This window comes from Cyprinus carpio, chromosome A2 (genome assembly GCF_018340385.1).
Source record: "Cyprinus carpio isolate SPL01 chromosome A2, ASM1834038v1, whole genome shotgun sequence".
Classification (NCBI taxonomy): Eukaryota; Metazoa; Chordata; class Actinopteri; order Cypriniformes; family Cyprinidae; genus Cyprinus; species Cyprinus carpio.
In genome coordinates, this window is record NC_056573.1 from 970,670 (window position 1) to 986,347 (window position 15,678).

Below are 15,678 nucleotides of genomic sequence, written 5' to 3' on the forward strand. Positions count from 1 at the left end.
TTCCAATAATCCTCAAATTCAGCTAAGAGATGACCCATACTTTTATTTGACTGTCACTGATTTCATGGGAGTCGGAATATAACGTGGTTTTGACAATTGAGATTTTATTTAAATTCAGATTTCAATGGGAAATAGGAAATGTATTATTATTTTATTTATTATTTGTATGCTTGATTTAGAGGACATCAGAGTGCATATAAAAGGGCGTATTATGAGTGCGCCGACAATTTCGATGGAGTTTTACGAGTTGGAAAACAGCTGTGATTATTGATCATAAAATGATCAAAGGTGTGGTTTTCTTTGCAGTTTCAATCGTTTATAATCTCTATTGTATTTATTTGTATCTAGGCTACTACGTGTTTATTTTTACTACAATGTAATAAGGACGCGTTCTCTTCTTTTGAAGAGCGTATCTGATTGAACAAGCGAGTTATTTTTATTTCTAAAATATACATTTTCACAGACAATTGCCTAAATGCATACAATAAACCAACATATTGCTGGTTCAAATATTTGACCGATTATTCATTTATTTACTATAAAAAAAAGAAAGAAAGAAAGAAAAGAAAAAGCGTAACCAGTTTGTAAGCACAAGTTTGGGAAGTTTCATATATTTCCAGAGTAGTTGGTAAACTGATTTTAATAATTAGAAGGCTTTTTTTTTTTTTTTCAAACCAGTTACAGTAAAGGAGTCTTGGTCGTGTTTTACGGGGGGAAAAATAACTCATTTCAGCATGATTAAGCAATAAATAAATAAAAAAAATTACACTTACTTTTTTGTTGAGAATACATCGTTTTATTGTACTGAACATAACTGTAATTTGTCAACTTGTTAAACTAACAAAAGTGCAATCATTATTATTCTAATACGTTTTTTTGTAGGCCTCTTTCCTTTTACACATGAATTACCCACAAACCTAAACATTCACCCCTGAAAATATAAGAGGTGGAATCACTGAAGAGCCGTCAAAAAGAAACACACATAAGGTTTAGACAAATAAGATATTTTGTATTCGAGTGGGTTGTGACATGCATCGATCCCCACGCCGCTGGACTCTGTGTTCTGTATTTCGCGGTGTTGCTGAGTGCATCGAAAATAACAAGGTTTAATTTTACTACGACTTTAAATGCTCAGTCATTGAGCCCTTTCCCCTCTCTTCCTTGCTGAAAGTGTGGTCAAATCAAACAAAAGACTTGGCTATTAATTATGGACTGGATAAACAGCTTTGTTAGAGATCACGTCTCCTCGTTTGCAGACGCTCCGAGGTCTTTCCAAGATAGTAAATATATGTCATAATCTTTCCAAAAAAAGCCCAAACGCTCTGCCTCCCTGCGGAGTCCTCAGTTCCGATCAGTTCATTTCTTTCTTCATAGTTTCTCTCAGTAAATACGGAGAGATGAGCGGCTTCTTTTATTCTTCCATTGATTGTATTTATTCTTCATTGATAACCGTTCATCAAACGCACACAATCTCGTAATTTGCGAGTTCAGTCCGTACGTTCGGGTTTATTATTATTATTATTTTCTGCTTGTCATAGTTTAAATTACATAATGCATGGCTTTACATCTTGGCAGACTCCTTGGTGATGTAGCTGATGATGATAGTAGGATCCACTGCTGGATGGATGAAACGACGTAATACCGTTGAAGTTCAGCACAAAGTCTTTTCTGTCACAGACTGGCGAAGAGTGGGATTGGTATCGAGACATTCCTGCTGAGGAAAAAACAAAACAAAAACACCATTATTAATATATTGCTAGAATAATGTCGTTATCGAAAGTATGCGTAATTGTCTCTACAGTCTTCTTAGAAGTGGATGCATTTCAGTTTAGCGCTTTCTACAGAAAAGCAATACCCTATTGTTTTTAGGTTTAATAGAAGACATGCTTATTACAAGCTCAGACAATGCATTCTAGTGCTTTCAACGCCATGCCAGTCTTTTAAGAACAATGGCATTGTTTACTGTAAATCTCTGTAAGTGAACTCAGTTCAATCAATATCAATCTTCCTCCCGTTTTTGCATTATTCATAGCATATTTCATGTTTTTATTTTTTTCTTCTTATATTAAAACTTCATTTAGGTGGCTAAGTGTTTATTTTTGTCCACCTGGGCCTCATACGAAGCCTTACAGTTAAAACAGTCCGCTCTGGCTAAGCTGAATACACATGTAAAATCCTCTTTAGTTTGCATTAATGCCGGGCTTTCTTTGCCAATCTACTGGCAAAAGACGGCACTGTTTTCTTAACCTTAAGTAATGATGGAAAGAAAGAAAAAAAATCTAAAACAGCTCACAAAGGCCTTCTGCGTCAGACATCTGCTATTTTCCTAATTATAGTGTGTCTCTAAAGCAGCACTGCAGGAAAATCAACTCAAAAAGTGAGTAATTCCTAATTGCCACGAACAAACTTTAATTCATTAGTCTAAATGCGCATTTGACACATGCAACACATGAAACTATGCAGGCCTCTGAAAATAATTTACGTGCATGTCCCAATTTGAGGAAATAAAAAATGATATGATTGTGCAGTCTCATGACTCAAACAATTTGCCCTTTCTGCAAATACTATGGTCCATAACTGTAAATAATTAGCAATGAATAGGCACTATGAAAGCATAATAATTGTAATAAAATGCATTTTAAAAGCATTAATGAAATGCCCTCTACAACCTGTACTACTTTAATTCATCGAAAAATATTTGCCTAAATTGTTACACATGGTGTCGGCCTCCTGTATACAAATCTGATTTAACTTCGATGTCTTTGCTTAAAATTTAACATTTAAGTAGGCTTTTTTTAAACGACATTATATAAAAACGTTGTTATAATAACAGCAGCTACATTTTTATTTTATTTATTTATTTTTATGGGAAACTACATCATTGTATAGACCTAATGCCTTTTTATTCCAGCTAAACTTGATATAGAAATCTCAAATCGAGACACTGTAAAGAGTGCGTGCTTTACCTGAGATGTCGGCCGACTCTCTGCCGTTGTGATGCAGATAGCCCTGTTCCAGAGAATAAGGCGGCATACTCGAGTGTAATCCAGAGGAGGTCGGGCTGCTGGAGGCTAGTGGCTGCTGTTTAATGTAAGGAGACACACCTGATGAAGCCCAATGTGCCGAGGCGGCTCCATACGGCGAATGGCACTCCAGAGAGCCGCTCATGGCCGGCGGAGAGTGCAGCGGACTGTTGCTGTTTTCTGGGCCGTACTCGCCGTTGGAAGCGACTTGGCATGCCGTCATGTATGTAGAACCCGAGCTGGGCGACATGTGTGAGACATGATGACCTGCTGTACTGAGGCCATCGTAACCCGCGTGAACGCCGGACACCGGGTTGCTCATCATGTCCAGATTGTAGCTGTTGGTATGGCAGGCCAGGGACGCGGAGGGCGACTGGAAGTCGAAGTTTTGGGGCAGCATCGAAGCGCCGAAGCCGATGCCGTTCATCATGCGGTACATGGGTTTGAGAGCCTGGCATTTCCTTCGGAAACCACGGGGCCTGCGTCGGAAAGAGCCCTCCTCGAACATGAACTCGCTCCCGGGGTCGATGGTCCAATAGTGGCCTTTGCCCGGCCGCCCGAGGCCTTTGGGAAGTTTGATGAAACACTCGTTGAGAGACAAATTGTGTCTGACGGAATTTTTCCAGCCCTGGTAGGAACCCCTAAAAAATGGGAAACGCGCTTGGAGGAACTGATAGATTTCACTCAGCGTTAACCTTTTGGTCGGAGAGCTCTGTATCGCCATGACTATGAGGGCGATATAGGAGTAAGGCGGCTTTTCGGGGCGCCTCATGCCCGAGTTGGACTTTTTGCCCTTGCTGCCGGTCGCAGCTGGGCTTTCCACCACTGTCTGCGTGCTCTGAAGCGCCGAGTGCATGGCACTGGATGCGGGGCTGGATCTGAGGGCAGCCGGCGTGTCCAGCTGCTGCTGAGAGCTCTCAGTCGTCATTGCTAAGACTTGTAGCCCAAACGAAGCTGAACGGCTGTAAAAAAGACGGGTTTAATTTTCAAAAGTAAAGTCAGGACTAAAATTAAAGGAGAAAACTCTGTGTACTCCAAGCAAATCTCTTTTAAAAGCCAGTGACTCTTCAAGGCGGCCGAGGTCAGTGCGCCACAATTCAGCTCTGCTCGCAGGACGCGCTCCTGGTTGAAGCCACCAGCTGTGTGTCGCCAGGATAGCGACCCCTCCTTAGTCTCTTGGTGGCCATCGTGAGGACTAATCCTTTAAGAGAAGGAAACTCAATGCTCCGGAGTCCTCTGGCGCAAAGACGTGCGGCCAAACAAAACGCGACCACCTATCAATTCGTAAATCTCTCTCTGCCCCCTAGATCCCCACTAAATTCCTCCAAGAAATCTCCTCAAACTGCAGAGGCCCACCCCTTTCCATGTCTGGCATGCCTCCAGCTATCGGTCTGGCAGGAGGCTGTGCAGAGTCCGAGCAGAGAGACTCCCCACCTCCCCTCTGACAGCCTAAATACACGCAATAACGCCATTTATCAAGCCTAGTCCGACGTTTCAATCAACAGCGCCACACGCCAAACACCGGGGCGAAGGCTGTCAGAGCTCCAGTAATTAATGGCGTGTTTTGGTGAGAGTTCTGGCAGTGGAAAACGGGAGGTTTAAATAGAAAAGCACTTCTAGTGAGTGGTACGATGTAATGGCGCGTTTGACCGTCGGGAGAAGTAAGTGCGAAGCGAGAGCACGTCGCTTCGCCGAAGAGAGAAGAATGCGAGCACGTAAGGCAGTGACCTGGTTGAACATCTTGTCAAGTACGCATGATGGGGGTGGGCGAAAAAAGCCCGTCTCCAAGTGTATACAAGTTCTTGTAAAGGGCTGTTCTGGATAAATGATTTTGACGTGAGTGGAAGCAGGCTTTTTCCATCAGCCGCTGCGCCAGTGCTCAGATACCACACACAGCGCAGTGTCAGTTTACCATCCCGGACCCCTATCATCCCCCCTGAGAGAGGGACTAATTAATTGTGGAAAGTGAGCTTAATTGGCCATACGAAGAAAAAGAAAAAAACGAGAGAGAGAAAAAAAAATATCTCCAACATTCATGATTATTGTGAAAGGAAAAATAACAATAAATGCGCAAAGTCACTTGATTTTATATTAAATATTTAATTAAAAATATACAACTTAACTGTGCATGTCGAATTACAACAACAATAATAGCCTAATAATAATAATAATTCGTTTTTAGGATAATCCAAGTAGTCGGTTCTGTAATTAACGAATTTTGTTTTATTATCATTACGCGTGTCAATGATTAGGCCTATTTAAAACAATGCTTTGTGTGTATATTTATTTGCTCTGTAAACTAATCGATTCTACTACTGTTTACTGAAGTTGGCCTTTTTTAATTTGGCTTCGTCATGAATACGCGCACTAAAATATACGAATGCAAATGCGAGGGCAATTTTCACAGCAGTGCCTCATAGGCAGAAACAAGCAGCTTCACATCTTTATCAAAGCCAACAAAAGGATGTGGAGATAAAATCAGGCCTTTTCATAACAATAAAGGTAAAGAAAATAATCGCCCCCAAAAATCCCGGCAACATCAAACCCGCTGTCCCTGCTGCTTCAGGATGCACGCTTGGCTTAGAAAAAGCCGTGCTCGGTGCAGAAGGAAAATACGTGAAAGACTTTGAAGGCTTCTCGTTGTGGGGATAATATTGTTATTTTGTTGTATTAGACTGCTGGAGTCCTCTACTGTTGTAGGTGACCTTTTGACTAAAGGTGTCTCTGAGTCCGCGTTTGTCAATGCTAGGAGCTGAATAATGCCGATATTAGAGGTTTTTACTCTCCTCGTGACAAGAGGCGCTTCGGGGGACGGATATTTGCAGTTCTGGACAGAAAATATAAATATTGAATTGCTAAATATATCTGTGTCCGTTCTCGGGGAAACTCTGCGAAGAAAAAACAAAGCGCTGAGTTCTCGAGGCGCCTACGAATGACGAATGTTTCTCTCCCTCACAAGTCCAACAACTTCAGCAATTGTTTAAATTGTAATCAAACAAATAAACTGCATGATGATAACAAAGATTACGCTCTTTGGGGAATAACTGGCGTGGATTTTAATTTTCCCTGCATCTTCAGTTTGCTATGAAAAAAAAAGGAAAACAAAGTTGGATACCTATTGAAAATGTAATCCACAACCAGTTATATATATATCATTTGACCGTGTGAAAGAAATTTGATAACAATAATTTTGTTTTGAGTAGCAGATATTGTACATTACATCCTGTAGGTTGCAGTATAGTCTCTCCAGATGATAGTCCCTTTAAACGCCATAAATGGCAACAGGCCTTGTCAGTTTGATTGGTGGTAATGACTTTCTCCTTGACGTCACATTACACTTAATACGTAGAAGTTGATTTTTTTTTTTTTTTTTTTTTTTTTTTTTAGTTTGACAGAAGCAAGTGGTGTCTAATCACAGTGTTGCAGACTTAACATGATGTCGATTTTAATTATGTGGATAACAACATTTGTGACAGTGACATTTATGAACTATAAAGGATACAAATATACTGACATTAATATATCGACATTTGAACTTGTGTGGGTTATTATCCTGTTCACGCGAATGATTATTTTCACTTTTTTCCCCTCCATTAGCTCATTAATTTTACTGTGCATTTGATATCATAATTCCCCAAATCGTGAAACGGTCTGCCTTTTAGGAAAATGATCTATTGGAACATGCCTGTTTGACCTAAGCAAAAAATGAGGCACTATAAGATATTAATAATGACATTGAATTAACATACAAGGTCAAATAAATAAATAAACAAAACGAACGAAACTGTTACAATAACAACAACAATTACTGCTAGTAATGGCACGGTTCACTCTTAAAAAAAAAAAAAAATGCTGTGTTGTTTCAACCCAAATGTGGACTAACCTAACTTTTGGGTTAGAAATGACATTTAAAAATTAAACCCAACAGCTGGGTTAGTTCATATTTGACACAAACTTGGGTTGAAAGTGTTTGAGGGATATTTCTAAAGGGTAGTATGTTTGAAGCAGAAGCAGGGGCACTAGATTTACAAATTAAGCATCTTATGGTTTTAACTATCTTAGTAGGTATTGTAGATACTGTACTTGGCCTCGAGAGCTGAGTTATGTCATCTTATCTTCAGGACCGTGGACAGCTCGTGGAAACGTATGGAACTATTTCACCCTGCGTCCCTTTGCGATTTCATTTCAGTATGCACAGCTGCCTCAAACTGAAGCTGCTTTATCTTGATTTATTGTCCTTCACCAAAGTCTCAAAACCGCCTCGTTTTCAACTCGCTGAACTATTAATATACACATTTTAAGGATGCGGATGCGTGGGAAGTGTGAAAACAAACAGGCGCCCAGACAGAAGGGCATTATGATAACAGCACCTGCAGGTACTGCTTTAAAACTCTCTGGCCATTGCAAACATAATAACATTGTAATAATATAATCAATAACATAATTGAGGGTTAATTCGGGATAACTGGGCCATTTTTTCGTAAAATTTCTCTGTGATTCCTGAAATATATTTGCACACATAACAGAATTCACAGAATAACATACTTTTTAAAACATCTGCCAATAACGTATTGATTGAGAAGAATCAATTTACTTTTAAAACATGCTTTATTATTCAAAATAAAATGCGCATGCATTCTGTCAGGAAAAGTAGTTTACATTAATTCCAGTTTAGATGCAGCTAAGAGCCTCACTTTCTTTAAGACCTCAAACTGAGTTTATCTTGAACAGTAAATCTGAAATGAAAACAAGTTTACATTTATAAGAATCGTTTGAGGTTGGAACAAACACAAATGACAAATAAATACACAGATGACAGCTTAAAACATCACAACTGTTCAGTAGGACAATACACATAGAATATTAAATAGTTCACAACTTTCAACTTTTGCACAAAACTTTCGCGGACGATCTTTATGCAGACGGATGAAATGTATGTCTTTATCAAGTGCTCAGAAAGTGCCAAAGTACCCCACCCTAGAACCACACGACATTACGACAACAAATAGTCAATTTTGAACGGATGGAAGCCCGCAGACGCCGGCACGGGCGCTGTCGCAGTCGTGTGTGGGATCGACAGACACTCGGATGTCAGCTGGAATGGGAAAAAGTCCCGGTAGTGACGGTAGCTGATGCCGGGGTCCTCCGGGGGCCCGTAGGATCGAAGCACCTGCGTGTGAGGAAGAGCCACAGGGGAGCCCCGCATGGCATAAGGCAGCATGTCCACTCCCCCCTGCCAGGTGTCAGCTTTGTGAACGGGGCGTTCCTCTTTCCTGAAAGGTCGGCTGAGGATGCTGTCAATGGCGAAAGAGCTCGTGAACTTGGCGCTGGAGGGGGGCGTGACGACAGAGTCTCTGGTGTCCACCGCAGGAGCTTGGCTCGGCCCCTCTGGCTCCTTGCCTGTTTTTTTGCTGATGCGCTTTCTCCTCCGACGAAACACTCCGTCCGCAAAGGTGTACTCGCTGTGCGGGTTCAGCATCCAGTAGTTGTCCTTCCCCCACGGTCTGGAGGGATCCCGCAGCACCTTGAGAAAGCAGTCGTTGAGAGACAGATTGTGGCGCACTGAATTCCTCCAGCCGGTGTAGCTGCCTCTAAAAAAAGGGAACTTTTTCATGAGGTAGTCATTGATTTCGGCCAAAGTGAGGCGGCCCGAGTTCGAGTCACGGATGGCCATGGCGATCAGAGCGATGTATGAGTACGGAGGCTTGGGTCTCCTTGTGTAGGGCTTGCCTTTACTCTCAGCGCCCGGAGGAACAGGTGCGGGACTGTGCGCCACGCAGTCTCCATCCGAGCCCAGTTCTTCCTCCGCGTACATCGGCGACGGGATACTGCCCTCGGCGTCGCTGCAGAGCTCCGCGGACTTGGAGTCGTAGTGACCCCCGCAGAAAACCTCCAGCTTCATTTGCTGAACCAGTGAGACTGTCCAAACGCTTCTGCAGAGTAAGATTCCTTAGAATAAAAACACACGGGAGAAGCTGCTTGAGAGCTAGAATAGCCACGCGGAGCTGTCAAACACAATCCAACGCGTGAGAGTGACAGGACCTGTACCTGCTGCAGATAAGTGCACTTAACGTCCCGAGTGCGCGCTCAGCTGTCTAATATAGCCGCTCACCTCCGGGTATGCCTACAGGGGGCGGGGCCTGAGTCTTTAAGTCTTAAAATCACTCTTACAAAAACACACGGATCATGCACACCCTGTTTTGAAATAAAGCGGTCGAGCGTATGTGGACAAACATCAGATAGACTCATGATGAATTGCTTTGTTGATTTAAACCGAGTTTCGTCACAGTGAGGCGGCTTCACCTGCGTCCTTGCTCACCTTTGCTCCGCGCGCTCGCCAGCAAGATCTAACTACAATAAGAACATACCTAAAGATTATCAGACATGGCGCGTCGCGCAGTCAGCCAAAGCTTTACCTATAGGAAGAATAGTCCTAAAAACTATAAAAGAGTTAGAATTGGGTTTAAATGTTGCAACATACTGTAATCACTTCTCAACATTTTGATGTCAGTTTAGTCGTGTTGATCAAATTACTCATTCGTCATTAACTGTTACATTTGTTGATGGAATATGCTTTACCTCTGGTCTAAAACATTCCTAAGAGTAGAACATAACTGTTTAATTAGGCAAAAGAGGACATTTAAAACAAACAAACAAACAAAAAAAAAAAAAAAAAAAAAAAAAAAAAAAAAGAGATATCATGACTATGTTGTTTAGCATCCCATACAATTATACATGATGAATGTCATTCATGCAGGTAAATAAGATGCACAATCCCAACTATGAATTTAGAATATAGGAATATTTTCTTTAAACTCGAGTTAGGTTGCATTAAAGATTTTAGTCAATAAACACTGAATGGACACATTTTGACCTGTGTTGCATGTCTAATGTAGTAAAATAAACTTATATTATATAAGCAAGCAGAATGTGTTTTAGAATAATGCTTAAGACATGCATTATGCAAACATGTACAATAGTTCCTTTTATGTGTTTTGAACATTCAAGTGGTGTCAGAATGTCTTTAAGAGGGAGCAGTACAGATGTTTGATATATGCTTCAAAGTCATGACACTCATTTGTGTCTGGAGACTCCAGCCCTGTTAATTAAAAAGAAAACATATGCATTTCATACATCTAGTGTCTAAAATACACCATAAAATTTTACACATCTAAAAATAAAAAACTATTTTTATATACATCTTATTTTTATATACTTCTTAGTGTTAAAGTAAAAATAAATAAATAAAATGTCAAGGATCTGCAATCATACTAATACCACAATGAAGAAAAGTCCATTTAATAAACTGACAATCTCTCAACTTTAAGGTTGAGTTTTTATATTTTTTACATACTCTAAAATTTTTAAGTAATAGTGCCTATATTTTCTACCTCAATTCAATTGCAAAATAAATAAGTAAATTAGAAAAAAAATAAACTGGGGTTTTAGGTATTTTAGTAAATTATGCCTAAACTATTTTATTTTGTCTTACCTTATCAGCACCTAACACATCAATTGCAAAAAATAAATAAGTAAATTATGGCTAAAAAAACATCATGAGACTTTGTCTCCAAACCAAGCCAAATTGATTATTATATTGAAGAAAATACTATATTGGTCTAAATAATAAATGGCTGGGATGATTACAGGAAATTGTATGGAGGTCTAAAATTAACAGTTTGATTGTTTTTTTCTTATTTTACTCAAAATGTATATTTTTTACCCGTATTTTGTCTCATTTTAAGTAGGTCTTATCAGCACCTAACAAATCACAAAAAAAAAAAAAAAAAAAGCACCTAACAAATCACAAAAAAAAAAAAAAAAAAGCGTCACCTAAACAAGCCACCTAAAAAAAAAAAAAAAAAAAAAAAAAAAAAAAAAACATTATGGCTACTGCATTTAATATACATCATACATGAAATGAGACTTTGTCTGCAAAACAAAGCCAAATTTGATTATTTATTGAAGAAAATACTAGATTGGTCTATATATAATAAGCATTTGACATTTGATTACTGTTTGTATCTGATGAATGATACAGGAAATACTTTGTATGGAAAAAATCTAAATTAACAGTTTTCTGTTTTCTCCTAGTACTTAAGACTCAAAATGTATATTTTACAGGCCAATACAACCCGTAGAGTAATCTTTATTCACATCATTGGTTTTACTTCTCCTCTACCAAAGCAACAAGAGAAAGCCTCACTGTCAAGTTTTATATGCTACACATTTTTAATGAACAGTTAATGAACTGAGACACACATCATCATCCTCAAATCTCATCATTCTGAAGATCCACCTGTTGACTGCTTGTCACACAAACAGAGGATGCAGTATTACGCTCGCTCCCACAGGTTTCATGTGTTGGGTCGGTGTTTCCTGCAGGTTTGAAGGCGAGAGAGTCTAAACCATAAGTCAAATATTTTGATTTGAAGTGCTTTACAGATATTCATTAATGTGTAAGAAGAGGTTTACCACACACTCCACAGTCGGCACTTTGGATGAAGCAGTAGGTTCCACTTCCATACTGCGGCCAACCGCATGAACACTGGTAAGAGCACCTGCAGTACCTCATTACCAGTTAATCGTCTTTCACTGTATGAGACTGTGAAAACAACTTAAGGGCGTAACAGGGGAAACTGCATGATGCATAGAGTCCCTCGCTAATTAATCAATTATAATAAGTTGTCTGTTGAATGTCCACAACATATTATTTAGATCTCACCTTTGCCATTCAAATTTCAAAAGGCAAGATTGGTCTATTTAGTGACTAATGTATGATTTCAATTAGATTTGTAAGTACCATTTCAAAGTTCTCTCATTTTTTGAAGTGGTCAGAACTAATTAAATCAGACAAATGTAATTATTGTCATACGTGGATCGCTACACGCGAAATGGAAATCAACTTGAGTAACAATGAACGATGAAATAAATCTTAAAATGATATTAACATTAAATCCAAACATTTCACAAATTGGTCAAAATGTGTAATAAATGCACACCACCTGGTTTTCACCGAACCGTTTTTTTTTATGTGCTGTAACTATAATAAACATAAGATCATGTAATCATGTACTGATATTTGAATGTGGTTCATTAAAACTTGGCCGAATTCATGAAGTGAAATGTCAGAGGCTGAGATATTTTTCTTCCAGCAGTCAGGAATGAATGGGTATTCCTCTATGAACGCCTGGCCTGGGCCTGCTTACTCCACACTAGCCTAGCCAAATAAATACAGCACATACTGTGGTCTGTAGCGCTGCGTTATTCAGGGCAGGTTCAACAGAGAATTATGATGGACCAGTGGAGTTACAGGCATGTGCACCCTCTAATTTTCCCCTCCTGTGTTTATATGTGGCTTCCAGACTGAAATTGTTTCCAGTAATCTGGAGCGCACAACTAACAGACCCGAGCATAAACAGTCGTGAGTGTAGGCCAGTCCTGAGGCGCTTTTTCTTGAACAATGCGAGTGGAATTGAGAAACTGATCACAACCAAACTCTCTCTATCAGTCTTTAGTCCATTGTTTCGTTCAGATGATCATCTTTGCAAAGACTCAGTGATCTTTTAATACATCAGACACCTTCAGTGAATCTTTTATAAGAGCAATCATCCATAATATCCCTCACAACATCATCAAAAATAACAAAACCACAATCTCCACACCCATCAAATCCTATCAAAAAATATAACAAAAATCACACAAGAACCACTGTTGGGATCTGTTTCCACAGCCTACTTTCATAGCGGTCTTGTCATAGCGCTTGTTTATAATCGCAACAACAGGCAAGGGATTCGACGCGCATTCACTCACCATTCAAGCCTGAGTGATTCTCTGGCACACAGTCCGACAGCCTATCACTAAAGTCATCCAGGAACAACTGGCACACAGTCCGACAGCCTCATTGAGAAGTATTGTTTGCCAAAATAGCACAGTTATTGCATGAAGAAAAAATAAACAAAGAAAAAAGCGGCTATAAAAGGTCAAATAATGTTGTCAAGGTGTGATCAAGCAGAGTTATTGCATGAAGAAAAATGAAACACAGTGACAAGTGGCTAGAGTAGCTTGTGCATTAAAGGTGACCTATTATACAAAAATCACTTCTATAAGGTGTTTGAACACAATTGTGTGCCTGCCGTGTGTGGAAACAACCAGCCTATAATGGTAAAAATCCACCCACTCATTTTTTATAACCCCAATAAATCATAAACAGTCTCTCCAAACGAGTGGTTCCAGATTTCTCCCTACGTTGAAGTCATCATAGGGAAAAAGTCCTGGCCATTTGTGACACTCTCTGCCCTATTAGCATAGACACAGCCCTGATCCAGAAGCAGCAGTCCGCCATTACTGTTTTCTTGCTGTAGCTGCTGGAGACACAATGTCAGAGCCTCAGAGGCATTACAAGTGTCATGTGTTGGGAAGCACCAATGAACATAGGAGTCTCCATAGACCGCTGAGGACATGGTGGTTCCCGAAAAAAAAAAAAAAAAAAAAAAAAAAATGCTTAAGTCCTATATGTTTGTGCTAATCATTTAACACCAGACTGCCTCACAAACGAGGGTCAGTTCAGTGCTGGAGGTGTGATTCTGAGAGAGGGATTAATTAGCTAAAGCTAAAGCTACCATTGTCTCTGCCTGTTTTCACTAATGCTGCCATCATATGCTACCAGAATGATCGTAAATAGGAATGTGGTAGTCAAAAATTGCATATGAAAACAATGTGAAGTCGACCGCTTGAATTTGTCCAGCTCATAATCACAACAGCTCAAAATAAAAAGTTTGACATAAAACACTAAGTGATACCACACAAAAGCGCCTCGAGACCAGCTATGTTATTATTTTTATTGTGCTGTGCTCCCCTTCTGTGTAATTTATAAACATGCATTAATTATGCACAGTACAATCAGATGTGTATGTTTTCTAAAAATATAACAGTACTAATAACTAAAATTTTAATTTTCATTAACAAACATAATAGGTCACCTATAATACAAAATAGGTCACCTATAATATGTATTCGTCACAATTAACAAATAATTTAATCAAAACACTGTTTCCAAAATCAAAACCGCTAATAATGCACCTAATAATACTGAAACATAAACCAATAAATAAATCAGGAAATATCTGATTGTTAGGAAACAGCTGCTGATTGATTAAGTGATGTTTGTGTTTTATCAGGGTAAACACTTTAGGGACTATTCTCACTATTAACTAGTTGTTTATTAGGATGCATTTTACTAGCATATTAGCTGTTTATTAGTTATAAGGCACATATTGATCCCTTATTCTGCATTATCATATAGAATCCTTAACTATACAACATACCAAGAGCTGGGTAATAACTGATTACATGTAATCTGGATTATGTAATCAGAATTTTATAATGTTCGTAATCAGATTTCTGTTACTTTTTTATGGATTACATGATTACTTATAATTCACACAATGACACTAAATTATTCATGGTTTATTGATTCTGAATAAGAGAGCACGTACAGTAATGTCATTGTTGTTTTCTATAGTTTATTAATGTTGTTCGCATCATTCAAGGATTAACAGTACTGACAAGAATTTTATGTTAAAAATGCAAAATCAATCCAGTGTTTCTACGGATGGGCAAAAACCACCCTTAAGTACCTGCAATGAGTGGCAAACAAAGTCAATAAAAGTCAATTTCTTTTAAAAACATTACGCTTACTTCTTCAAATATTAATATTCTCAAGACAATTTAACACACATTTTTAGTGTTCAAGTGTTTAATCTGAAGCTGATAAATGTTCTCATTTTCATGGTAAAGAGGCAAAAAAAAAATTAATTAAAATTTTATTGATCAATCAATTTAATAAGAGACAGACAGCAGAGACACATGGAGCACGTGGTAACCATTCAGACCATCACAGTCCATCACCATGACTACAAGCCTCCACCACAGGCCTGTGATGACGACACATCCCTCCCAGATGCACCCAACCACTTTTATACATGGTTTGTAATGTACAATGACACACCTTCACAAAAACTGCCCACACCTCCCAATGACCAGGCGCTCTGTCTGTCTCCAGCTGACGTAAGGAAGACCCTATCTAGGATACGAACAAACCAAACAACTCTGCAGGTCCCGACAACATATCTGGCCGTGTACTAAGAGACTGTACTGCGAAAAACACAAACATATATCCTAACAAAAACCCACAAAACCACACTCAATCCAGCCAGTATTCCCCACAAATCTCAAAACAAACAAACCGGTCCACCTGGCTACCAAACGGCAAATCATACTGGCTCCCCTGTCTAAAACTTGACTTACTCCGTCCCAGATGCCCTGACTTTCCAAATTATATGCCGATAGCTTTGGAGAGGTTCGTCCTTGAGAACAACATCAAAACCAGCCATCTCCGCAGTCCACCTCAACCGCCCACTCATTTCGCATCCGCTCCAGTATTTTTAGTGCCCTCCCCGTCCAAACCGAACGTGCGGCTCTTTGAGCCGCTGCCATAATCTATGTTCCTGCCACAATCCTCCTGGCTCTTAATACTCTCCCACTCCAAACGCATATCATTCAGAAGGACCCTTAGATGTAATACTGCTGTTTCATTGATTAATTCACGGACATTCAACACAATAATCCCACAACAGCTCAATTAATAAACTAA

At 39.3% G+C, this 15,678-nt stretch overlaps 2 protein-coding genes and 1 pseudogene across 3 annotated transcripts; 1 reads left to right on the top strand and 2 right to left on the bottom strand.

The window, feature by feature from the left end:
- Positions 1-773: 773 nt before the first annotated feature.
- Positions 774-4,719, bottom strand: LOC122147189 (forkhead box protein F2-like). 2 transcript variants are annotated; one of them, XM_042768521.1, is made up of 2 exons: positions 2,967-4,719; positions 774-1,714 (listed from the first exon to the last, which is right to left on the bottom strand). In XM_042768521.1, the coding sequence occupies exons 1-2, from the start codon at positions 3,949-3,951 to the stop codon at positions 1,545-1,547; spliced, it is 1,155 nt and encodes a 384-aa protein (XP_042624455.1). In that variant the 5' UTR covers positions 3,952-4,719; the 3' UTR covers positions 774-1,544. The 2 variants fall into 2 exon arrangements, with proteins under 2 accessions (XP_042624455.1, XP_042624462.1); XM_042768528.1 differs by having other exon boundaries at positions 774-1,711; positions 2,967-4,712.
- Positions 4,720-7,612: 2,893 nt separating this feature from the next.
- LOC109066492 (forkhead box protein Q1-like) lies at positions 7,613-9,112 on the bottom strand. The gene has a single exon (XM_042768544.1). It carries the CDS (start codon positions 8,923-8,925, stop codon positions 8,017-8,019), a length of 909 nt encoding a protein of 302 aa, XP_042624478.1. The 5' UTR covers positions 8,926-9,112; the 3' UTR covers positions 7,613-8,016.
- A 5,779-nt stretch (positions 9,113-14,891) lies between these two features.
- Positions 14,892-15,678, top strand: part of LOC122135218 — a 97,635-nt pseudogene continuing 96,848 nt past the window's right edge.